Source organism: Vipera berus, assembly GCF_964194415.1.
Source record: "Vipera berus genome assembly, chromosome: 3".
NCBI lineage: Eukaryota > Metazoa > Chordata > Lepidosauria > Squamata > Viperidae > Vipera > Vipera berus.
In genome coordinates, this window is record NC_138204.1 from 55,072,140 (window position 1) to 55,098,901 (window position 26,762).

The 26,762-nt window shown below is 40.0% G+C and overlaps 2 protein-coding genes across 3 annotated transcripts in view; one reads left to right on the forward strand and one right to left on the reverse strand.

The window, feature by feature from the left end:
- On the reverse strand, positions 1–25,516 carry MED8 (mediator complex subunit 8). Of its 2 annotated transcripts, XM_081323413.1 has the most exons (7): positions 25,388–25,516; positions 9,681–9,799; positions 8,543–8,687; positions 2,801–2,941; positions 1,805–1,886; positions 1,402–1,650; positions 1–441 (listed from the first exon to the last, which is right to left on the reverse strand). In XM_081323413.1, the coding sequence occupies exons 1-7, from the start codon at positions 25,391–25,393 to the stop codon at positions 377–379; spliced, it is 807 nt and encodes a 268-aa protein (XP_081179539.1). In that variant the 5' UTR covers positions 25,394–25,516; the 3' UTR covers positions 1–376. The 2 variants fall into 2 exon arrangements, with proteins under 2 accessions (XP_081179539.1, XP_081179538.1); XM_081323412.1 differs by lacking the exons at positions 8,543–8,687; positions 9,681–9,799; positions 25,388–25,516 and adding an exon at positions 6,974–7,042.
- The window catches only part of SZT2 (SZT2 subunit of KICSTOR complex), a 103,129-nt gene continuing 101,793 nt past the window's right edge, over positions 25,427–26,762 (forward strand). The window contains exon 1 of the mRNA XM_081323409.1: positions 25,427–25,570. Within this exon, the coding sequence (XP_081179535.1) occupies positions 25,541–25,570 (30 nt within the window). The 5' untranslated portion in view covers positions 25,427–25,540. The remainder of the gene's footprint in view (positions 25,571–26,762) is intronic.

Consider the following 26,762-nt stretch of genomic DNA (forward strand, 5'->3'; position numbering starts at 1 on the left):
TGAACTTCTATTTTTATTTTTTTTAAAAAAATGTTGTAACTTGCATCTCTCATACAATCTGTGATCAACAGGCAGTTCCAAAAGAGGTTCACTACCTTAGGGAATCAGGTTTCTTACATTAGTAAACAAAAAGTAGTTATTTACCATCTTGGGTTAACTATCAGAAAAAGCTTCTTGTCTCAAAAAAAATGCCTCTATCATTTCGAATGAAAAATACACTTCTACATTCTTGTACGTATCCTGGATCAATACAGTTGTATGAATAAATTACCCAAGTGACCTTCAGAGAAGACACCAAGTTTAATGACTGAGAACAACTTGAAGTGTTGACTTGAAATGAAATCCAGGAGCAGCAATAGACCAGAATACTTCCTACTCATCTTTGATAGGGATGCATTGAAGCAGATTTGATATTGGTTTTTATGCCACTGGGCATCTTACCTGGAGAGATGAAAAAAATTGAGTTTAGTAATGTTATAAGAATTCAACCAATTTAGGGGACAATGTCTTCATTACTATCTCTGGGTCTTTCTTTTTTTTATTGAAAAGTTTTTCAATACATTTTATCTTTAACAAAACAACCCCTCCCAACCCCTTGTACATACTTTTCAGGAGGTACATTTAATCACTCACTCAAACTCTAACATCACTATGTGCAAGGCTCTCAGATACTTTATGCACTTATTGAGCTAAACGAGAAACCTGATGAATAAGAGAAAAGATTTATCCTGCCCACTATCCCATTTTCCTATGGTAAGTAAAGGCCTTTTGAAAATTTATTTATTTTATTTTTTATTTTAATTCCATTTATATCCCGCCCTTCTCCGAAGACTCAGGGCGGCTTACAAGCTTAGCAGTAGCCTTCATTCTATGTATATGCCTGCTTATTAGGGCTTTCGCACCCCCCCAAGCGGCATTATTACAAAGTCAGCTTAATTGCCCCCAACAATCTGGGTCCTCATTTTACCTACCTCGGAAGGATGGAAGGCTGAGTCAACCTTGAGCCTGGTGGGATGCGAACCTGCACTAATTGCAGGCAGCTGGTGTTACTTAAGGAGGCATTAGCCCACTGCTCCACCACCAGCTGCACATAATGAGAATAGCCTGCTCCTGATTTTGATTATTAGCCACTTATTCTCAGTGTAATGGACACTCCTATATTTAATAGAATCCTATCTCATCTCCAGGCTCACAGACTCCTGGATATTGTTAATATAAATCATATGCTTTCATATCCCACCCTAAAATGATGTGGAAGAAACAGGTATCACGTATCTTGTTCCAAATAGCTGTTCTTTTTTAAAACCTGTCTGTTTAGACAAAATGTTTAGTTTTCCTAGGAAAAAACTTCCTATTGTCCTAACAGTACCACTAAATATTTGTCTCTGTGATTCTTTTTACCTGGTTGCCCTGCTTGTGGCATCTGCACTCCTCCAAGCATTGGCTGTGGCTGATTTGGTGCGCCTGACATTTGTACTTGCTGCATGGTAGAAGCACCAGCTATGATGGCATTGGCACCTTGCTGACTGGTTGGAACAGAACCTCCCACTCCTGGTGGACGTCTGTTTGACAATCCCTTTCCAAAGGCTACAGCTGCCACTAGGGCATTGGTGTCAGCGGGGTTAAATGTCTGCTTGTTCTGGCGTAAACCTATAGAGCAGAAAAACAGTCATACTGGTCTCCAAATTTTTGCAAAGGTGTAGGTTTTACTTCCTACCATACTTTAATTTTCGCTTCTGGGATTTCTGTCTCTCAATAGTGTTGTCCCCACTAAAGCTCATTCAGTCCTTATCTAGAACCATACCTCCACTTTCAGATTCTCGATCTTCTTTGTTGATTTTCTCTAGCAAGTTCGAACACATTTTGTTTAGGCTTTGAATCTGTTTCTGCAATCATAAATATCATATCATGTCAGCATTTACAAGTGTTTCAGGTTGCCTGACTTCATGTAGATGAAACTCATTAAAGCCTATGCCCAGATTTTCTGGAAGCTGGAGACAGTTCGAAACCTCACACTGCCTTGCCGGAATCAGAGATAGGCATTATTTTGGACCTGAGAACTCTTTGGTGCCAAATTAAGCCTGAGAGTGGGAAAAATTATGCTTATTAGCGTGCATATGAACCTATGTAAATGAGCACATTAGCATATGCAGACATACATACCCATCCACAAAATAGATAATTACTGACATGCAGAGATGTTTACTGTTGATAACAAGGACAGTGGGATATGATGATTTCAAGGAACCTTTGTTGCAAGGAAATGTGGTGCAGTAGGACTGAGACCAGTGACTATCTCTCAGTGCATCCTACATTAAAGAGCTGTTATGGGAAAAGTAGAGGGGGTACATATATATTGAGGTCTGGAAGGCAATATAGAATAGAGCGACAACAACAGTATACTAAGTACATCTTGTTTAACATGTAAACAGCAATTCCTAAGAGAGAATTAAAATGAGTGAGGGTAGCAAAATTGAGGCTGGTCCAAAATCATGCCTATCCATATACACCTTTACCAAGAAAATATTTTTGATTCTAAGTGTGTTTATTCAGTATGCAATAATTTAGATTTGATTCCAAAAATGTGCTTTGGGGTACACAGAAGTAAAATACATCTGCATCTCTTTAAAGTTGACACTTCTTTCCCCTTGGATCATGAGGCAAGTGCAGAGGGTAGCCACATGATTCCAGGAAAATACTCTACTGTTTTATAGGGATGAAGACAGGTGCTATGTTTGTGCTCCCTCATGCTCCAAGTTTCTTTTTTCTTCCTGATCCTACTAATCAATCATTGTCCTACCTGTGCCACATCAGTACCAATACGAGCTGCATCTGTGCTTAGCTGCTTCTCTTGCTCCTCTACCTCAGGATCAGGTTTAGTTCGCAGATGATCAGGTACAACTTCATGGCTGAACACTGGTACTCGTCCTTCTGTCTGCCGCTGCAATATTCAGTCTATTAGGACTCATATCTTGCAGCAAAATCAGACGATACAAAGCTAAACTCATAGGTCTCAGGCTATTGGAAATGTAGCTTCAGAATGCCTACCTCTGCAAGTTTTTAAGCTTTCTCTTATTATAGTAAAATGAAGCAATTAAAATAAATTTCAATGAGTTAGCATCTTCACCATCTGCAAGTCAGCCATTATAAAGGAACAGCTTGAAACCTGGACTGTAATATCAAACTGCCATAAACAGTATACAAGAATGCATTATTTATTACCTTGTACTACTATGTGATGAATTTTGATTCATCCTGAAAACAATACTGGCCGAAATGTAGGGAATGAATGAGTATTCTCTGATCAGCTCCATGTTCATTTTCAGGACTATCTGATATGAGTTGCATAATATGAAGAACTCACTGGGCAATAATTTTTTGAAACCACAGAAAAGCATAAAAAAGAAACATAAAAAAAGCAAACAGACTTAGAGAAGATCCATTGTTTCTGGCTTCAGATTCTACTAGATATACTGTCACCTCTGCCAGTTATCTTAGCCAGTTAGAGATAGTGAATCATCAGAAAGTCTTTTCGCTTGCACAGTGTCATGTGCTCCCCTCAGCTGTCCTAGATGGCAAATATAAAGGGATACAGTTGGCCGAAAGACTCTGTCGCTGTGATTCTAGAGAAGCGGAAAGTTCTGGATACATCCTTCTTTGCTGCTCTTTTTATAGAGACATGCAAACAAAATTTATTTTCCTGATTATTATTAATTTAATTTGTATACCGCCCTTCTCCCGAAGGACTCAGGGCGGTGAACAAAAAACAGGATACAAAAATTAAAAAGTAATTAAACAGCAATGCCTGTAAATAAATAATATTTATCCTTGTCATTCTGATACCATTTATCTTTAGCGGTTGCTTAAAGATGAATGGATTGTAGTCACAGTACAGGTAGCTAGTTTCTATGCAGCAGTACTAAAAGATTCATGGAACTTGATAAATAAACCACTATAATCATTTTATACAATTAATGCAGCAAATCTTTTGATATTATCACCTTGTTATATTTTAGTACCTAATAACTTATAAACTTTCACAATTTAAGGATTAAAAATCAATCAGAATAGAGCTGGAAGGGACATTCAAGGCATTCTAATCCAACTCCCTGCTCAAGTAGCAGACCTATACCATTTCGGACAAGTGGCTGTTCAGTCTTTTCTTAAAAACCTCAAGTGATGAAGCATTCACCACTTCTGGAGGCAGGTTGTTCCACTGGTTAATTGTTCTCACTGATAGGAAATTTCTCCTTAATTCCAGGTTGCTTCTCTCCTTGATTAGTTTCTATCCATTGTTTCTTGTCTTAATTCTGGTGCTTTGGGAAATAAGCTCACCCCCCCCCCTCTTCTTTGTAGCAGCTCCTAAATACTGTTCTGCATTAAAGCAATTATTTGAGAGTATGCCCTTCCTATGACACTTTCGCCATTCACTTTTATAATTCTGTCACCTGCGCATAGCCCAGCTTCAAAAGTAGGCCATCCATCCTTAACTTGTTTAACAAATATGGGTGTCTGTTGGCTCTGGCTTCTTTCTTGGTTTCCCTGGCTGCAGTTTCCCGGGACTTTGGCTGGTGGGGCAGCTTTTTTTTTTCTGGGGTGGCCTCTTGTCCAACAGGTCGCCATTATTTCAGTCTCCAGTTGCAAAGGGAGAAAAAATTTGCTGAAGTACACATGGGTGGGGGGGAGTAGTGCAGGGAAAAAATAGACGCCCGAGGAAGTGAGGAGAGAGTATGTATGTGTGTGTATATATATTGTTTATGTGCAACTGATAGGCTGCCAAATTATGATTTCAACATAGATTTTATTTTTATTTGTCATTATTTTATTCTAGAACGTTTTAACTAGTTACCCTTTGAGAAGTTTTAATTGTACTGGTTTTGATTGTAATAAAATATTTAAAAGATAAAGCAATACATAAAAAGCAATTTTTAAACATGATACAGGAAAACTGAAGTTTTTTTTTAGAAGACATTTGTATTTTGAGGAGGAAAAGAATGATTTGACTGATTAAAAAGACTTCTATAATAGCCCAGCTAATTTAGTAAAGATCTGGATTTAATGTCTCTTACTCCCACGCATTCGCATGTAGACTTACAGACTCACTCATGAATGTGTGTATGAACACACAAACACACACACAAGGACATATATATCTTTATGATATGGCTCCATATAGTGACAAAATAGTTTGACTTATAAACATATGCTGGCCTCTCTTTTAAGGTAACTATTCCCTGTACACAATTTTGTGTATAGCTTGAGTTGTATACGGTAGTATGTGATCCTTGCTTCTAGTTTAAAATTCAATCCTGTAATTTTAAGGCTTGCTTCTTTTTGCCTGTAAGAACTTATTTTTAAGCTTTGCAAAGCATTTCCTTAACAGCTGTGTGAAGTCTACTATTATTACTATATTTCTTGTCAGACAGTTGAGTGCTACAGTTGCAAGAAAAAGTATGTGAACCCTTTGGGATTACGTGGAGTTTTGCATGAATTGGCCATAAAATGCGCTCTAAACGTCATGTAAGTCACAACAATAGAAAAACACAGTCTGCTTAAAATAATACTACACAAACATTAGCTGTTGTCATGTTTTAATTGAACATAAGATGGAAACATTCACAGTGCAGGGTGGAAAAAGTATGTGAACCTTTGGACTTAATAACTGGTTGACCCTCCTTTGGCAGCAATAACCTCAACCAAACGTTTCCTGTAGCTGCAGATCAGACCCGCACAACAATCTGGAGTAATTTTGGACCACTCCTCTTCACAAAACTGTTTCACTGTAGCAATATTCTTGGGATGTCTAGTGTGAATCGCTCTCTTAAGGTCATGCCACAGCATTTCAATCAGGTTGAGGTCAGGACTCTGACTGGGCCACTCCAGAAGGCGTATTCTGTTCTGTTGAAGCCATTGTTTTGTTGAATTACTTGTATGCTTTGGGTCATTGTCCTGTTGCATCACCCATCCTCTGCGGAGCTTCAGTTGGCGGACAGATGGTTGTACGTTTTCCTGCAAAATGTCCTGATAAACTCTGGAATTCATTTTCCCATCAATGACAACAATCTATCCAGGCCCTGAGGCAGCAAAGCAGCCCCAAACCATGATGCTCCCTCCACCATGTTTTACAGTGGGGATGAGGTTTTGATGTTGGTGTGCTGTGCCTTTTTTTCTCCACACATAGTGTTGTGTGTTTTTCCCAAACAACTCAATTTTGGTTTCATCTGTCCACAGTATATTTTGCCAGTAGTGCTGTGGAACATCCAGGTGCTCTTTTGCAAATTTCAAACATGCTGCAATATTTTTTTTGGACAGCAATGGCTTCCTCCGTGGTGTCCTCCCATGTACTCCATTCTTGTTTAATGTTTTCCTTATTGTAGATGTGTCAACAAAAATGTTAGCATGTGCCAGAGATTTCTGTAGGTCTTTAGCTGACACTCTAGGATTCTTCTTTACCTCATTAAGCATTATGCGCTGTGCTCTTGCAGTCATTTTTACAGGACGACCACACCTAGGGAGAGTAGCAACAGTGCTAAACTTTCTCCATTTGTAGACAGTCTGTCTTACCGTGGACACATGAACATCAAGGCTTTTGGAGATACTTTTGTAACCCTTTCCAGCTTCATGCAAGTCAACAATTCTTGATCGTAGGTCTTCTGAGAGCTCTTTTCTGCAAGGCATGGTTCACATCAGACAGTGCTTCTTGAGACCAGTAAACCCAAAACAGGTGTGTGTTTTTAAAGGGCAGGACAGCTGTCAGCAACACATCCAATATCATCACACTGATTGGAGTCAAGGTTGGCTCACTCCTGGCTCCAATTAGCTCTTGGAGAAGTCATTAGGCTAGGGGTTCACATACTTTTTCCACCCTGCACTGTGAATGTTTACATGTTATGTTCAATTAAAACATGACAACAGCTAATGTTTGTGTAGTATCATTTTAAGCAGACTGTGTTTTTCTATTGTTGTGACTTACATGACGTTTAGAGCGCATTTTATGGCCAATTCATGCAAAACTCCACGTAATCCCAAAGGGTTCACATACTTTTTCTTGCAACTGTATAGGCCAGGGGTAGGCAACCTCGGCTCTTTTATGACTCATGGACTTCAACTCCCAGAATTCCTGAGCCAGCTTGGCTGGCTCAGGAATTCTGGGAGTTGAAGTCCATGAGTCATAAAAGAGCCGAGGTTGCCTACCCCTGGTCTAGGTCAGGGGTCGGCAACCTCGGCTCTTTTATGACTTGTGGACTTCAACTCCCAGAATTCCTGAGCCAGCTATGCTGGCTCAGGAATTCTGGGAGTTGAAGTCCACGAGTCATAAAAGAGCCGAGGTTGCCGACCCCTGGTATAGGCAATCTACAAGGGTGGGTTCCAAAATATAAAGTTATGTTTAGATCTGCAAAATATCTGTTCAATCTGGTTTACTCAGCATACTGTAGAGCCTTCACATTCTATCTTTAATATTGGATGGAAGGTTCATAAAATCCCATTTAATGAAAAAAATTGTTGTTCTCACCGTAATGAACGGAGACATGAATTTCATTGTTCTTTGTGCTGGCATACCAATACAACCTCTTAGCAGAGATCAAACTTTCAGTGTGGGAAAGGTGATTTATTTTCTACTCTCAGAACAGAACCCTGCTATTATAGAGTTGCCAAATTCTTATTGGCATCTATTGTTAAAAGAAGTCTTTAGATGTCTTAATCCTGAAATGATGTTACAAAGAAGTCTTGCTATTCTTTTATCTACGTTTCAGACTTATTCACTTTTGCTTTATTATATTTTGTTCTCTTTTGCTTAATTCCTAATTGGCAGTTTATGTAATAATTTTTATGCTATTTAAGCCTGCTTTTATGCATTATATTTACTTAGCTGGTCACCAACCAAAAATAAAATTTTTGTACTATTACTATTCAATAACAACATATTTATGTCTTTTCATTCTATTGTCATACAGAGTAGCATCCATAACACTTATTTCTATTAATTAAATACTCCAGTCTGTAGAAAGAAAGAAAAAATATCTTGGTTTCCTACTCCTTCTTCTACATATATGCCTTTGCGAAAGTTTGTAAGTTTTGCATTATTCACTCAACTTTTTTCTTCACTGATAAAAGATTAATTGTTCAGTACACATAGTCCTCGACTTACAATCATTTATTTTGTGACTGTTTGAAGTTGCAACACACTGAAAAAAGTGACTTTTATGACCATTTTTCACACTTCACACATTCCCCTCGGTAACATGATTAAAATTTGGAATGTCTGGGATCATGTGATCACCTTCTGCAACCTTCTGACAAGCAAAGTAAATGGGAAAGCCACATTCACTTAACCACCACATTACTCACTTAATAACTGCAGTGATTCATTTAACAACTGTGACAAGGGCAAAATTCACTTAACAACTGTTTTGCTCAGCAAGGGGAAATTTTGGGCTCAGTTGTGGTTGTGAGTCGAGGACTACATTGTATCTTTTCTCCTAAAACTAAAAAATTAACAATAGTGGTCAAGAAAAGATGCAAAACTGAGTCAAATTCTTACCATTATCTCTTCATCCCGATCTGGCGATAACACTAATGGGATAATAACCTGATTGCGCAACAGTGGAGTCTTCTCATGCTTCAGCACTTTGTTCAGAGTATTAAGCTGTCCTGAGAGCAGAGCAAAACTATCTAGCACAGAGGGCCTAAGGCAGAACGGTAAACAGAAATACATGGATTATATCAAAAGAACATCTATGGATATGTTTGAGGGAATTAAATTACTCTTGGAATCAGAGTGCTAACACAAAGAAATAAAACTCATTGAACACAACCACTCTAATTCTAACAGATGTCACGTACAGATTTTCCCATAGTTAATGTTTACTTATACAATATATATTCTGGTATCTACACATTCAAGGCAGCTAACAATTAAATCCAAAACACAAAACTTAGAAACTCAAAGGCAAATTAAAACCAATGACAGCATTTACAATGACAAATTTTGGTGAAGAAATGTGTCTTGGCTATTTTTTTAAAGAGACATGTGTACCAAACATAGCTTCTGGGGGAGTTCATTTTATGCTTTTCTTACTAAAACACAGGAGAACACCTTCTTCTGTGTGTCATATAAAATGAGCCTTTGACAGCCAGGGCATTTTCAAAAAGATCTTAATAGGAAGACAGATCTTAATGTGAATACTGGGGAGAGCCAAACAAATCACAGTTTGACCATCTTGTTAGGTCAAAACATTAAAAATGCCTTTAGTTCCAGAAAATTGTTTTAAAACTCAGTTAATTCTAAGCAAATATACAGACTTTATATTATTATATTTTTAAAATGTTCCAAAACAAAGAATAGTTTTTACTGGGATCAAGCAAAACATCAGTTTCATTTGTTTTACAGCCCGAGCCTTTATATATTTACCCCAGTATAATTGCCATTGAATTTGATGAAAATCACACAAAGTTGAAAAAGGAAGGGACCAAAGGCTTTGCTAAAAACATAATTGGCAGTCACATCCTAAAATCAGAAAAATTGCTTCATTCTCCAAATAAACTGGAAAATAGTAAGGATTAAATTTTGAACTGCAGCATATTGAGTTCAATGTATGTTGACAGTATCCTAAATTACGTGAAATGTTATGTAAAATGCTGTCCCCTCCCACCAGTACTAGCTGGCTATGAAACCTTACCAAGTGAGACGGTCATATTCATTCTCCAGCTTGTAAATGAAACTGACCAAGGAGTTCTTCAGGTCAGCCACCTGACTGATAAGAGCCTCCAGGGATAGCTCAAGCTGCTTTTCCTCTCTCTGGAAAGGACATACAATAAGATTGAATATATCAGCTTTCCAACAAAACAGCGAAGTGTCCCTCAAAGTTTACCTTTTGAATAATCCCTCTTTGGTTTTCAGCTATAGATACTCATGACAACTAGCTGAACTTAAAACAACAAAAAGAGCTTTTCTGGCTATATTACATTCATTCATTCATTCATTCATTTATTTAAACAATAAAATACAATAATACAAAAGTTAAAAAGAAATTAAGTTAATGGCCCCAGTAGAATAAATTAAAATTAAAATTAAGTTAAAAATTAAAAAACATAATTAAAATCCCTGTCAGTCCAGGTCAGCCTGATGGAAAAGGAGTGTTTTGAGGCCACGGCGAAAGGACCGGAGATCCAGGGCCTATAGTAGTAAAAGGAAGAAAAGGGTGGGAAAAAATGGAAGACAAAATAATAATAGATGCTAAGGAGAGGGCAGAACTCTTCAGTTCGGAATTGAGCGGTGGCTCAGTGGGTTAGGACGCTGAGCTTGTCGATCAGAAGGTCGGCAGTTTGGCGGGTCGAATCCCGAGTGCCGCGTAACAGAGTGACCGCCTGTTACTCGTCCCAGCTTCTGCCCACCTAGCAGTTCGAAAGCACGTAAAAATGCTAGAAAAATAGGGACCACTACGGTGGGAAGGTAACAGCGTTCCGTGCGCCTTTGGCGTCTAGTCATGCCGGCCACATGACCACGGAGACGTCCTCGGACAAGCGCTGGCTCTTCGGCTTTGAAACGGAGATGAGCACCGGCCCCTAGAGTCGGAAACGACTAGCATGCATGTGCGGGGGAACCTTTACCTTTACCTTTTAGATCTAATCAGAACAATTGACACATGGCAACCCATGACATGTAAATAGATTGTTAGGGGCTACTTGGCTATCATGACTGAATTTAAATCTCCAAGACCAGATCAATTATATCTGATGGTCTTGAGTAACTTTTGGATCTCATGTTATCAGTAATGTTTCCGGATACAGTTCAAGGTACTGGTTAATACCTATAAAGCACTTCAGAGCACAAGACCTGGTTATCTGAGGGATCACCTACTTTTGTAATTTCTGTCGGTTTCATATTGTGACAAAGTATGCATACTCTGGGTCCCATTAAATAGCATCAACTAATGGGACCCAGAAAATCTTCTGTTATTGAACCTGCTGACTGAAATAGCATTCCTCTTTTTTTCAATATCTAATTCTTATGGAAGAATTTTAACAATACAAATATTAGAAACAGAAAAACAACAGAAATAAGGAAAAATAGTGAGTAAGAAAGGAAATAGAAAAGATGTTAAGGCAATAGCTTCATATCTTTTTATAGCAGTTATAAATACATTTATATTTTACTCCCTCTCTCTATGGTTGCATTATAATTTCCTTCCTTCCATAAGCTACACTTTCTAATCTTCAAATCCCAAGCTCATTTTTCTCTGTTGTCATAAAAAATGTACAAGGGGTTTCCAGTCATTGATAAATGTAGTTGTTGATCTTTTTCTAATCAAATTGATTTTGCCACGTTGTTAATTTTGTCCATCTTCATCAAGATGTTGTGGGTATTTCAGAATGCTTCCATTTTTGCACATGTCTCATTTTATACAGTAATCACATACTCTATAAAAATAACCTTCCAGGGCTCTTTTCTGACTATCCATTAATCACAGCAAGAAAAGTTCTGGTTTCAGTTGAAGGTTGATCTTTAAAGTTATATCACTCTATATATTTGAACTCAGAAATTTCTGGCCTTTTTACAAATCCATCAAATATGATAAAATGACTCTTCATTGTGTCCCCAACATAAATTTGAAGTACCTTTATACATTCTAGACAGTTTTTCTGGAGTTAAATACTGATGGAACATGATTTTATAAAAAATATCTTTTAAGTTACAAAATAATGTAAATTTCAATTCTTTTAACCACTTATTTTGCCACTGTTCCATCAGTATATTGTGTCCAAAGTTCTTAGCCCATTTTTATTTCTTTCATTTGTTCTTTTTTCTGTTTCAAATTTTAGTAAGCTTACACATCTAGCAATTCATCATTTGTACAAAGTCTAACTTACAATTCTGTCTTCTGCTGCTCAGTTCCAAATGTCCTATTCTCTACTTTAAACCCTTCTTTTAATTGAGCAAACAAAAACCATTGAAAACTAAACTCCTTGCCTGTCAACTACTGTCTTGATTTCATCTTATATTGTTCATGTTCAAAGGTTTAGTAGTAGTAGTAGTAGTAAAATATAATAATCGCAATTAAAAAAACTATATTAAAAAAAAGAAAATCTGAAAGAAAAGAGGACAACCAGTAGCAAGGTGGATGAATTTGGTTATACTGGCAATGGTAGCTCCACTGGAAGTCCTGAAAGATCATGTTAGGATCAGATCATTATGGAGAAGGTCTAGGGATTGCTAAGAGTTGACACGAACATGGTGGCACATAATCAATCCATCAAAATCTCTGATCCACAGAACTTTTACAATAATGCTAAGCCTTAAATACAAAGTCTATAAGGGATTTCCAATCAGGTATTATCAGCCTTGAGTAGAATTAGCTCATTTGGTCGTGTTTCTTGTCTGCTCTGGCAAGAAACATGACCAAATAAGCTAATTCTACTTTATTAAGGGACGCAGTGGCTCAGTGGGTTAGGACACTGAGCTTGTCGATCAGAAGATCGGCAGTTTGGCGGGTCAAATCCCGAGTGCCGTGTAGCAGAGTGAGCACCTGTTACTCGTCCCAGCTTCTGCCAACCTAGCAGTTTGAAAGCACGTAAAAATGCAAGTACAAAAATAGGGACCACTACAGTGGGAAGGTAACAGTGTTCTGTGTGCCTTTGGCGTCTAGTCATGCCGGCCACATGACCACAGAGACGTCCTCAGACAAACGCTGGCTCTTTGGCTTTGAAACGGAGATGAGCACCGGCCCTTAGAGTTGGAAACGACTAGCATGCATGTGCGGGGGAATCTTTACTTTTACCTTACTTTATTGTAAGGCTACATTAATAGAATCTTGCAAGTCTGAGTACAAAGTTCTCACTGCCACATTTAACTGCCTGATCAACTAGGGCAATCTTTGCTAATGGTCACTTCCTCTGACCATTAAACCACTGGGTACCTCCCCTTTGTGTCCAATGGTTTCCAAGGCAGCATCCCCCTTGTCCTTCAAGATCATCCTCATATACTATTACAGGCACCTTGGGCCAGTCACTCTTTCATAGTTCTGGAAAATAGGCAATAGCAAACTGCTTCCAAAATCTTGACCAGAACCCTCAGGGACTACTCCAGGTCTTTGCCGGGAGTAAACACTGAAAGAGACATACCTACATAAAAACACAAACACACAGTTCCCCACCACCTCCCAAATTGGTAAAGTACCTCTCTATACTTCAAGGGTTATTCGTGGTTAAATTATCACATTCAATTGCAAAAACAGCAGGAATTCAGTAATGTGAGCCTTGGTGGAGCAGTGGGCTAATGCCTCCTTAAGTAACACCAGCTGCCTGCAATTAGTGCAGGTTCGCATCCCACCAGGCTCAAGGTTGACTCAGCCTTCCATCCTTCCGAGGTAGGTAAAATGAGGACCCAGATTGTTGGGGGCAATTAAGCTGACTTTGTAATAATGCCGCTTGGGGTGTGTGTGAAAGCCCTAATAAGCAGGCATATACATAGAATGAAGGCTACTGCTAAGCTTGTAAGCCGCCCTGAGTCTTCGGAGAAGGGCGGGATATAAATGGAATTAAAATAAAAAAAAGAAGTTACTCAGCAGTAAAATCCAGTTTTGTTGATGGTTAGGTTATGAATTTTAGAAGACACTACAGGCTGAGTAGCTGTCTTAGCAATTATCCGCAGGTAGTAATGATTAAGGAGTTGGAGTTTAGTTTTATAAAGACCAGCAGTCTGTAAGCTATGTGTAGCATTATTGAAAGTACATCTAATTTGGTTTCTTGTTTTGCTTTTATGTGCACTTTCCCACACCTAAGGTATATTGATGTTGGCACATTTCACCTCCTTTTGCAACTATGTAATTTTTACTGAGCAGGGATGCGGTGCCTCAGTGGGTTAGGATGCTGAGCTTGTCGATCAGAAGGTCGGCAGTTTGGCGGGTCGAATTCCAAGTGCCGCGTAACAGAATGAGCACTTGTTACTCGTCCCAGCTTCTGCCAACCTAGCAGTTCGAAAGCTCGTAAAAATGCAAGTAGAAAAATAGGGACCACTACGGTGGGAAGGTAACAGCATTCCGTGCGCCTTTGGCGTCTAGTCATGTCAGCCACATGACCACGGAGACGTCCTCGGACAAGCACTGGCTCTTCGGCTTTGAAACAGAGATGAGCACCGGCCCCTAGAGTTGGAAACGACTAGCACGCATGTGCGGGGGAACCTTTACCTTTAATTTTTACTGTGTATTTTTTTTATGTTTGATAATATAATGTGATACTGATTGACTGGATCTGTACCAATACTTTCTATAATTGCAAATTGTTCTTAAGCAAATTGTTCTCAAGTAAATTTGTTTACATAAAAATGAATTAATTGGCAACATTTCTGCTAACATCTCGAGAGTTAAAGGTAAAAATAAAAATCAGCAAGTGCATTTATCTATTTTCAGTATCTTTTGGGGTTTCCCAAATTACTAAGTTTACTCAACTGTCCATTTTTAACTACACACCCCAGAATGTGACATCCTTTCATGTTCTTTCTTTAACTTAGCTAATACTATAAACAACCACATACTAATGATATTCAAGGTACACTACAAAACATCTGATGTACTTTTTTGTCCCAGGTCAGGGAGAGCAAGGTACAATAAATAAGGTGGTTGGAATAGCAACTGACATACTTGGTCCATGTGTAGAAAAAGGAAAACACAGAGATCTGATTCAGTATATCAGCACATATATCATAAATTATTCAAGTCGCCATGAGTATTTGGTTTATGCTAATTCCCAGAAATCATGATACATAAACACCAATAGTTGTGTGTACATAAAATATTAAGCTATAACTAAGCAAACTGTACACAATATACAGTATGAACCCAGCCAGTATTTGTATTTTTAGAAAATGTCCTCTTATGCACAAGGAATGTATTTCAAGAATACTTATTAGGAGAGTTAGACATATCAAACTGTCTTGAAGGGGTATTGGGGGTTGGATATCAGGATACAAAGACCCAGAGGATTTCTGGAAGAAGAAACTTAGAACTTGCATCTTTTCATTCTGTAAGCCTCAATAATTTGCTGCATGGTGAACAACACTACATCAAACACCAGCTGCAATACTTCAAATACGATCCAACCTATTGGAGCTATAAGCCTCCAATGGCTCCAATGTGAAAAAATGGGATATTTCAAGACTGTCCCCAAGTGAAGACCCAAGTGAAGAGGTCACATCTAAATGAAATGAAGAATTTTCCAGTAAGAGAGTATAGATGCTCTTCTACCAAGCAATAAATAATTGTAATAGTAAATGGATATCTAGTAATGGCCAAGAGGAAAACTAAAGTCACGATCTCCATTGTAAAGGCCATATTCCTTAATGACCAACACTTGACCTAGGCATCACACATGCAACTGCTGTTTGCCTAAGCCATACAGAAAGAGCCCGTAAAACTACATTTTAAATGGAAAGTGGGAGTCTGCTGTGCTATATAGAAAAGATCTAGCAGAACACACATAGAAGACCAATCAGGAAAGAAAGAGGATCAGCAAAGATGGGTCTGCTATTTCGGACTGTAAACAATTCTTCAGAACCTTTCGTAGAAGCCAGGGACATAGCTACAGCAGACACAGTTAAAGCAGCAGCAAAATTAAGTTCAGGTCCAGCCTCTGAGCAAATTAATGAGGTGGAAAGACAGGTACTAAACTTGCCCATCTAAGTTGCTGTCTAAGAAGCAGGCACTCTAGAAAGAAGAAAATTTGCATAGATGCCAGAAACTGTCCTCAGTTGCAACAGGATTTGAAGACAGAGCAAAACGAGGAGCAGAGTCTGTTTATGATCTGGGAGAAGGTGAAATGCAATTAGGCAATTTCATCACAAAAAATAGACTGTGGTATCAGGAGTATCTTCCACAAGAACAGAGAGAGAAAGAGAGAGACAGAGAGACAGCTTAGTTATGCTCAGGTTTTGCAGACTATTTTAAGCTTGCAGATAACCATCCACATGGCCATATTAGAAACAAGAAAAAGTTTGGAGAGATTTTTTACAGTTCTGCAATTGGTAGGAATGTGACCAAATATGCACAACTTTGAGGTGAATAGCAAGAACAAGTTGCAGGCAGATACTTAAAACATGCAATTATTAAAAAGTTCATAAAAATTTACAATTTTTAATAGATAAACATATTAAACATACAATTAGGAATTCTATGAAACTCAAGGCAAGTATTTAGAGTTTAATTATTGAAAAAAAATACCGTATTTTCCGGCGTATAAGATAACTGGGCGTATAAAACGACCCCCTATTTTTCCTGTTAAATTACCATATTTTTCGAACCATAAGACGCACCCAGTTTTTAGAGCAGGAAAACAAGAAAAAAAATATTCTGAACCAAATAGTACCAGTATACTAAAACAGGGCTTTTCAACCTTTTCATCCATTGTACCACTTTTAGGACAAGGCAATGTCCGAGTACCACCAGTCGCCCAGCAAGGTGTCAAAAACTTGACCCCCCCCCCCAAAAAAGGAAAAAAATGATAAAGTACAGGTAGTCCTCGGCTTACAATGATTCACTTAGTGACCGTTCAAAGTTACGATGGCACTGAAAAAAGTGACTTATGACCATTTTTCACACTTATGACCATTGTAGCATCCCCAGGGTCATGTGATTTACATTTGGATGCTTGGCAATCGATTCATATTTATGATGGTCACATTGTTCCAGGGTCATGTGATCGCCTTTTGCAACCTTCTGACAAGCAAAGTTAGTGGGGAAACCAGATTCACTTAACAATCATGTTACTAATTTAATTTCTCTCTCTCCTTCTCTTTCTCTCCCTCTCCCCCTCCCTCTTTCTTTCTCTCTCCTCTCTCTCCTTCTTTCTCTCTCTCCTCCCCTCTCTTTCTCCCTCTTTTTCTCTTTCCCTCTTTCTCCCTCTTTCTCTCCCTCTATTTCCCTCTTTCTTTCTCCTTCTCTCTCTCTCCCTTTCTTTCTCTCCCTCTTTCTCTCTCCCTCTATTTCTCTCCCTTTCTTTATCCTTCTCTCTCTTCCTTTCTCTCCCTCCCTATTTCTTTCTCCTCTCTCTCTTTCTCTCTCTCTATTTCTCTTTCTCCCTCCCTCTCCCATTGTCTCTTCCTTCTCTTTCCTTCCTTTCTTCCTTCCCTCCCTCTTTGTCCTTCCCTCTCCACGTTAGAGCAGTACCTGCGGAGGTGGCCCTGCGGCCCGGCTTTCTCTTGCAGAAAGCAAGCTGAAACGGAGCAAGGGAGATTGCCAGGAACGCGAATCAGCCGATCTCGCGCTCCTGCAATCCCTCTCACTCGGTTTCAGCTTCCCTTGCTACAAGAGAAAGCAGGCTGAAACGAGGGAGATTGCAGCAGCACGAGATCAGCCGATTCGCATTCCTGGCAATCTCCCTCGCTCCGTTTCAGCCTGCTTTCTCTTGTAGCAAGGAAAGCTGAAACCGAGTGAGGGAGACTGCAGGAGCGTGAGATCGGCGTTTCTCAGCACGTGCCGATTCATGCTCCTGGCAATCTCCCTTGCTTTCCACTTGCAGAGGTTGGGGCTGGCCATACGGATCAGCTTTGTACCATAAGACGCACCCTCGTTTCCCCCCCTACTTTTGGGGGGGGAAAGTGCGTCTTATGGTCTGAAAAATACGAGTATAGGGTTTGGGCTATACTCACTGTATAAGACTACTGTATTTTCCGGCGTATAAGACAACTGGGCGTATAAGATGACTGGCCGTATAAGACGACCCCCAATTTTTGAGAAGATTTTCATGGGTTAAAAAGTCGTCTTATACGCCAGAAAATACGGTAAAATTGGACTATGAAAAAATGACAAAGTTAAGTATTTCTTGTATAATAACTCACCAGAATCATATAACAAAGTTATTTTATGGGTAATCTTATCTGTTAAAATGGAGCTCAATTATTTTTTGTAGACCTGATATTATTTAACATTTTGTGAGCAAAGGAAAAAATCAGAGTTGATGGACTCAACTTTTAAAAACCATTTATTTATGAATCATCAAATGATAGGTTTTGAAGGAACCTTAGAAGCCTAGACAGATTTCCTGCCCATAAAGCAATCCTTGTACAGATAGTCCTCAACGTATGACAATAAGGACTGGAAAATTTGTTGTTAAGAGTGTAGTTGTTGTTCAGTGAGGCATCATGTGATCACACCCAATTTTACAACCATTTTTGCCATGGTGGTTAAACGAATCATCCATAGTTAAGTGACTGATCACATGATTATGACTTGCAACCTCCTGCTGGCTTCCCCACTGACTTTGCTTGTTGGAAACCAGCTGTACAGATGGCAAATGGCGATCAGGTGATTGCAGGGTAGAGGGTACTGCAACTGTGATAAGCGCGTTCCCATAACCCTGGGGACACTGCAACAGTATTAAATGTGAGGATCAGTCATAAGTCCCTTTTTTCAGCACTGTCGTAATTTCAATAGGTAGCTTCAATAGTAACTTCAATAGGTCATTAAACAAATGTCATTAATCAAGGACTACCTGTTCCATCCCAGACAAATGGCTGTCCAATTTTTTTCAAACCACCAGTGATATCACCCACAACTTTAGAAACTGGCTGTACCACTGTTTTATAGCTGTCAAAGTTAGGAAATTCCTCTTTATTTCAAATGTGGTTCTCCTGCAAAGCTTTCAGCCACTGGTCGTCTTGCCTTTGGATACTGTAACAAATAAATCTCTGATTTGGTGACCACTAGGGATTCTGCTTCAGAAATCACCAGAACTGAGACATTCTATGTGAGATTAGGCTGTAGGGTTCATTAGGGATTGATACTCACTTTATCTGATGTGTAACAGCATCCCTGCCTGTGCTACTGGTTGTTCAGGTTGGTAGTAAAGCTGCCCAAGCTTATGGTTCTGGAGGATTTCAACCTATCTGCCTGGAGCCTTGAGGTAGCACAGTGGTTCACTGCCATGACAGCAGAACCTGGTCCAACAGATTTACAGCCTGACTCATGTGGGGTGGGGGGGGGTGTATCACACATTGGATGTGGTGTTTGCCTTGGGGCACTGGTGTTATGTTTTCATTTCTGTTTGGCCAGTTTCAGTCACTGCAATGCAAGATCCCTTAGAGTTTAGATTTATCTCCTCTCCTCTTTAACATTTACATGAAACTGCTGGCTAAGGTCATTTACTGGTATGAGGTGAGGTATACATCTCCTGACTGAGCAAGGGATGCTGCCATGGTACTGGCTGAGTGCCTGGAGCCTGTGAGAGTCTGGATAGGAAGGAACTGACTTCAACTGAACTCTGCCATGATCTCCCAGGTTCTGGTAAGATGGCATTTTTTTACTCTGGACACAGCTGGTGTACGTTTTGGGGTCCCCCTAGACTCAAAACTACTACCCAATGAGCAAGTGACAGTCCTGGCAAGAGAGGCCTTCACATAGGTTTGTTTTTTTCTTGTGCTTACGCTTAATCAATAATCTATAGGGCCAGCCAGATTCTTCTCATAAGTACTATTATTAAGTTAGATACTGCCTATGTTTTACTTGTGCAGCTGGTTTTTCCTGCCTCAGTTGCAGAATCTTATATTTTTCATCACTGAAAACATGTTGTTGAATAAGGCCAATATTCAGATCTATCAAGATCCTTTGGAACCTTGAGGCTGTCTTCTGTTAGCAGTACCCCACAGGTATGTGTCATCCACAAATTTTAGGAGCATCCCCTCTATTCCTCCATTTAAGTCATTTATGAAGACACTGAAGAGTATTGGATCCAGGAGAGAAACCTGAGGTACCCCACTGCATACCTCCTCCATGGGGATATAGACCAATATAGTCCACATGATGGTTATAGTTATTCTGCTAACTTTCCAGTTTATCAAAAAGGAGGCTATGGTCTACTTTATATAATGCTGTACTGAAGTCCACTTCATCCATAGCATTATCCTGGTCCACTAATCTAGTCACATTGTCAAAGAAAGTAATATTTGTCTGGCACAATCTGTTTTTAACAAATCCATGGTGACTTATGGTCATCACTTTATTTCCAAATTCTTGCAAGCACAATGCTTGATTATCTCATTATTTTCCCAGAATAATATTCTTGGCAACAATGCAGTATTCAAGTCCCAAAACTTTCTGGAACAACCAAGCTTTTTACAAAAAGCCAGAAGTAGGAGATACCCTTTTTCCAAAAAGGAAATAATCATTTCTTGAACATTGAATTTTCATTTTGAAATGTATCATGAGTTAGTGCAGCTCCCACAGCAAAAGGGTCATTGGCAGTAATAGGACTGTGCAGCAAATATACTAAGGCTTTTTTCAGCTCTATTGGAGGACAGCTCTGTAGGGACGTGGTGGCTCAGTGGGTTAGGACACTGAGCTTGTCGATCAGGTCGGCAGTTTGGTGGGTCGAATCCTGAGTGCCATGTAACAGAGTGAGCGCCTGTTACTCGTCCCAGCTTCTGCCAACCTAGCAGTTCGAAAGCACGTAAAAATGCAAGTAGAAAAATAGGGACCACTATGGTGGGAAGGTAACAGCGTTCCGTGCGCCTCCGGCATCTAGTCATGCCGGCCACATGACCACGGAGACGTCCTCGGACAAGCACTGGCTCTTCAGCTTTGAAATGGAGATGAGCACCGGCCCCTAGAGTTGGAAACGACTAGCACGCATGTGCGGGGGAACCTTTACCTTTACCTTTTTTACTGTGTAAAAAGAATTACAGCAAATGGTTATGTAAGATGATAAAGCTGTGAATGAACTAAGATGTTAAGACATTAATAAAAAGATGGAGATTTTAATTTTCCTGAGTTTCATCTATGTTATTGGGCTTACAGTTTAACATCTATTATTTTCTCAAAATCAAAAGAATGAGTTCAAAGGCCATTATGAGCACAATTAGAAAATTATTATTACATTACTTAATTTGATACATGATTCCAGTTTTACAATTAACTTCGTTGCTTTTCCTATATATAAAACTGTAGATTTTTTTGGAATATGCTGGAAAAATAATCAGATTTTATCTAAAGTTTCACCAGAGGTTATAGGGAAAACAAGCTTTAAAATGCCTGTAAATCATATTTCTGAATTGAAAAAGGACAAACATTTCATTAATAATTTAGACTATTAGCATGCCACTGATCAGTTTTTCAAAATGTTTGAGGATTTGCAAAAACAAGAAGACTATGCAAAGTGCTCAATAATATAAGCAGTACAAATATCTTTATTATATATTTTGCATCATTTATTTTACTTATTAATATCACTAGTGGGTTAGGACGCTGAGCTTGTCGATCAGAAGGTCGGCAGTTTGGTGGGTCAAATCCCGAGTGCCACGTAACAGAGTGAGTGCCTGTTACTTGTCCCAGCTTCTGCCAACCTAGCAGTTCGAAAGCACGTAAAAATGCAAGTAGAAAAATAGGGTCCACTGCAGTAGGAAGGTAACAGCGTTACATGCGCCTTTGGCGTCTAGTCATGCCGGCCACATGACCACGGAGACATCTTTGGACAAGCGCTGGCTCTTTGGCTTTGAAATGGAGATGAGCACCAGCCCCTAGAGTCGGAATCGACTAGCACGCATGTGCGGGGGAAACTTTACCTTTATTTAATTTCCTTAATTACAGCTAATTTTATTCAAATTCAAAAATGTTGAATTGATAGATCCATCTGAATTAACTGCCATTAAAATCTGAAATAAGGTGGAATATTCTATTTCAACTAATCAGGTAGGATATTTAAAGAATGTTAAATTACTATTACATGATCTTGAAATAAATTCAACAAATATTTTTGAGACTATTGGGCACTTTAGGGGATATACAATAATGATTGGCTTTCAAATTTTGTATTTTGGAAATGTTATATGCCGGAAGGAACTCTAAGGTGTTTTGGATTTGCCCTCACATTGACACTATGTTGAATTAGTAAGGTTGTAAATAGGATGTTGGGAAAAGAAACAAAGGTCAAAGATGTAAATATGCTGGACAATTATACTGTGAAAATTTAAAACCTATTTATTAGGTATGGGCAGGAATTAAGATAATTGTGGGGTTCTTGGTGTTATATGAGCTTGGTTGATTTCCTGGAAATGTTTCATTACCCAACTAGGCAATATCATCAGTGGTCAAAGGGAGTGGGATTTATTTGCTCTTTGTTTATGTATGAGTGGCTTAACCTATCAGTGTCGGGAGTATTCATGGTGGTTGCTTGATTAGGCTGTTGTTTACTGGTTGATTGTTGGTCTATTATTATAAACAGAAATTAAACCCCACTCCCTTTTACTATGATGTTACCTAGTTGGATAATGAGAGTACCAATGACCCTGCAGCGAGGTACAAATATTCTCTTTTATTGGCATTATGATGATGGTTTTACTATAGTAGAAAGAATGCACACCTTAACAACCTGGATGGAAGACCTACTTATATTTTCTATATATGAACTGCTTTTCCATGGGGTCAGTTTAATTTGTTATTTTAAGACCAACACTCTTTCATGTTTTATTGTTCTATGTATTTCTACTATCCATTAATTTTTTTTTAATTATTTTTCTTTGTACTTTATTTTTTGGATTATCTTTTCTCTGTCTTTATTATCATTTGTTCTTGTATCTAATTATTTTCCTTTTTTATTACACATTAAAAAGCAATATGGATAGCTGCATTGCAACCCAGATAATTGTGGCCCCTAGGCCTCTGATTACATTAAACCAGGCATGTCAAACTGCCGGCCCGCAGGTCGGATGTATCATGCCGAAACCGCACCCACCCCATTGCCAGAAATGGGGAAAAAGTTTGACATGCTTGCATTAAACTAACTCCTGTAATTCAGGGCTGTTCAACCGGTGGTACATGTACCACCTGTGGTACTTTGCCACGTGGCAAGTGGTACACAACCATCCTAGAGAAGTGTAGTGGGGGAGGGGAATGAGCCAAAGCGACCCAAGCTTGTGGGAGAGGCAGGACTGTCTGTACTTGGCAGAAGCCCCAGGAGCCTGCAGAGCTCCAGCTGATCGGCGCTTCTGGAAATAGTCCAGAGCTGGAGGTGAACTGAAGAAAAAGCAGGGGAGGAGAGGCTATAAAAGGAGGTGATTTGGGTGGGAAAGGGGAAAAAAAGACAGCAGGGAAAGGTTTAATCCCTTTAAACAAATGTAATTAGTTTTACCCCCTTTAATTGAGTCTAGAAAATTTTCTTTGAAAGTAAACAGGCTTAATTTAAAGCTTAAGCTTTTCGCAATTGCTGGAACCTTTCAGTTTTGGGTTGTAACATTGTGACACGCCTGAGGCAACTTAAAGAAGAAAAAAAACGGACTTCACTTCTGGGAGTTGAAGTCCACAAGTCTTAAAAGTGCCAAGATTGAAGACCCCTGAGCTAGCTGGTAGTGAAGCGTATTAATAAACATGGATAAATTCATCATACATTTATCAGTGCAAAGGGGAAGTGATCCAGCAAAGGAACAGCCACTGAAGAAATTAAAACTGGTACTTTCCCCTTTTTTTCTACAGTTTGTAATATTTTATTATAGAATAAAATACAACAATACAAAAGCAAATAGTAGGACACAGTGGGGAGGAAAAAGGGGAAAAAGTGAGGGGGAGAAGGGAAAGAGAACAGACTTCCTCTGTTGCAGTAGAAGGAAGCAATAACATTGAGCCTCAACTTTTTACTTTTCCATAATATTATAAACTAGCCATTTCTATAATAACAAATGAATCTAATCAGTAAAACACCAAATCCCCCCCTTTTTGTAGTCATCAGGTTTTTAGCACTGGTGGTACTCAAATATTGTCATCTCCTAAAAGTGGTACAAGCTGTGAAAAGGCTGAAAAGCCCTGCTGTAATTAATGGGTGCCATCTAGTGGTACTCTAAATTTCGGCAGCCCGGTTTGTGGAATGGTAGGTGAGTTTTCAGAATGTATATACCAGAGATCCCCAACCTTTTGTGCACCCAGGACCGATTCCGTGGAGAGAGGTTTTTCCGTGGACCGGAGGGTGCATGGTTTTGTGTGCTGCCTGCATCCTGTGGATAGGGCTTTGCTTGTTTGTGCGGACCGGTTGCTGACATGCTGTGGCCGGTACTGGTCAATGGACCAGGGGTTGGGGACCTGGATATATATACTTTTTATTAAAAAAAACATCTCAAGCACAGTAAAGTGTATTGTAAGCACAATTTGAAATTGGGGGTTTAACATTATTTTAGTTGCAGTCATTTTTCTAAGACAGTTCTTCCTGCATTTTACATTACTCATCATCTCTCAAAATCCTGCTACTGTTAATTGAGAATTACTGGTACCTACAGTTACCTGAAATGTACGTATTAATATTCAGTCATCCCCAGATGGCATACAAATTCATAATATCTCACTTAAAATGGCTCTTTATATTATCTATTTCAAAAGACGTGTTCTAGAATTCAGTCAGCAAATCTGGTTGTAACTTTTTTCAATCTGATAATAGCTGCTAAGTATTAACTGCAAACCAATCAGTGATATTGTAACAGGCCAGGATAGCTAGAAATTCTAAAAGATGAATTGCCACACAAAGGGTGGGCATCACTTTGGGGGAAATTATTCTAGTCTATGTGGGACGCCATTCTTACTTTCATCTGCTGTTTGGGAATGCAACCAAGATCCATTCAAGCAACACTAGCAAAAGACTAATACAAGGCCGGATTACAAAGATTATAAAATAGACCACCCAAAAGGTCAATGTGCTAAATCAAGCAAAAGCAGAGCCAACAGGGTAGCAGCAAACCAATAGACAAACACATGACTTCAGCTTTTTGAACCAACAGCTTTCACAGCTATGCTGTCAGATCTCTTTCAGGTTAAGCGTGGTCACCAGTTCTGATCAGTGTGGGACCTCAGTGTGTTGTTCCAGCCCCCAAATCTGCCAACACCCCCCTCCCATGTGATGCTACAGGAAGCTGGACAGCAGGTAGCCATGTTTATTTCTACATCATTTTTGATCCGACACTATTAATTTAGGGCTAGGTTGGTGAAGCCCAGCGGGTCAGAATCGAACATCTGATCAGTGTCGTTGAACAAATGCAGGTAACTGGACTAATAAAACAAACCACGGATTACCACGGAGCCTAGATCGCTCTCGGATCGGATCTTTTAAATTATTTTTTAAAAAGCGACGCCAAACTCTTACTCAATCCTGCCACCAATCTCTAGGACAGCGGCCCCCAAACTTTTGGGCACCAGGGACCGGTTCCGTGGAGAGAGGTTTGTTTCTGTGGCTCAATAGGGGCGTGATTTCACATGCTGCCTCCATCCTACAGATGGGTTTTCGCTTGTTACTGCGGCCCCGTTTCTGGCATGCCGCGGCCTAGTGCCCGTACATGGACCGGAGATTAGGGACCCCTGATTTAGGAGAGCTGGGTCTTTAAACAGCCCGGCGCACACCACCCAAAAACCCGGCGCGGCCACTTTACCTGCATGGCAACGAAACCCGAGGTCAGCGATAAAAAGCAACCACAGCGGTTCACGCCATTTCCTTCTTTCCTCTTCCGGGTCAGAGCATCACGAGGCCAGGGCAGGAGGAGGAGGAGGAGGAGGAGGAGGGAGGGGCGGCCGCAGGGCCAGCGATGGCGGCTCCAGAGCAACCGGAGACTGAGGTACGTACGCCAGGTTCGCGCGTGCTGCACCCGCGGAGCTTGTGGGGGGGGGGGAAGGGTGGTGGCTGTGCACGTCCGCCCGCGGGGCGTGCCTTAATTTGAGAAGCTCCGAGCCTAATTGGTAGAAGATGCGGAATGAGGGGGGGGGGGGTAGCGATGGTTGGTGGCGGACGCGAAGGACGCCTCTGGGAGTAGCCGCTCAAGACTCGGGTTTGCAGAGCGAATGAGAGTGCAAGCCCGGGGTGCATTCCCAGGGACCGGTGCCAGGGCCAGACCTGGTAAATGATGAGTCTGTTGCACACGTGTCGGCCGGAGAAGGTCTGAGGACGTGGTCCGTTTTAGAAGAGATTCCGGTCCCCAGCTTTCCCAAGCGAAACCTTTCTGCACTCACAAGTTGTGATGCCGTTTTCTATAGTTCTTGCAGCGGTGCTTGATACTGAGCTTCTAGAGGAAGTGTTAAGTTAGACAGCTTTTTTCAGCCTAATTTGGGCACGAAGGATCAGCGGTCGGTAAACAAGCTGCAGATGCTATCCTGTCAAAGGCAGAAACTTGTCACTTCTAACCGCTCATCTTCCCAGGGTCCTGCTCTCCGCTCATCTTCCCAGGGTCCTGCTCTCCGTAATGCAGTGTTGTATAGATCACTCACTTGCAGACAATTTGCTCTGATTCTTCTTAGGTAAATACTGTAGTTGTATGTAGCTTTACTTGGGAAGATTCTGGAAAAGGTAAGCAACAAATCATCGAACACCTAGAGGCAAACAAAGTTATAACCAAAAGCCAACATGGGTTTGTCAAAAACAGATCATGCCAGACAAGTCTCATTGCATTCTTTGCAAAATTAGTGGACCAGAGGAATGCTGTGGATATAATTTACTTGGACTTCAGTATGGCATTTGATGAAGTAGACCACAACCTACTACTTGCTAAGATAGAAAAATGTGGGTTAGACAGCATCACCACCAGATGGATTCGTAGCTGGCTGACAGGCCGTACTCAGCGTGTGGTCCTCAATGGAACTGCATCTACATGGAGGGAAGTGTGTAGTGGGGTGCCCCAGAGCGCTGTTCTGGGCGCAGTGCTCTTCAACATCTCCATCAATTATTTGGATGAGGAGATACATGGGGATCTCATTAAATTTGCAGATGACATCAAGCTGGCAGGAATAGCCAACACTCCAGAAGATAGACTTAAG

Bases quoted from the DNA above. Each gene is read 5' to 3' on its own strand.
- MED8 (XM_081323413.1), bottom strand. The intron at 2,942-8,542 runs GTAAGAATTTGA...TGAATATTGCAG, and splicing joins ATCGGGATGAAGAGATAATG to CGGCAGACAGAAGGACGAGT. The intron at 442-1,401 runs GTAAAAAGAATC...TCATCTCTCCAG, and splicing joins GCCACAAGCAGGGCAACCAG to GTAAGATGCCCAGTGGCATA.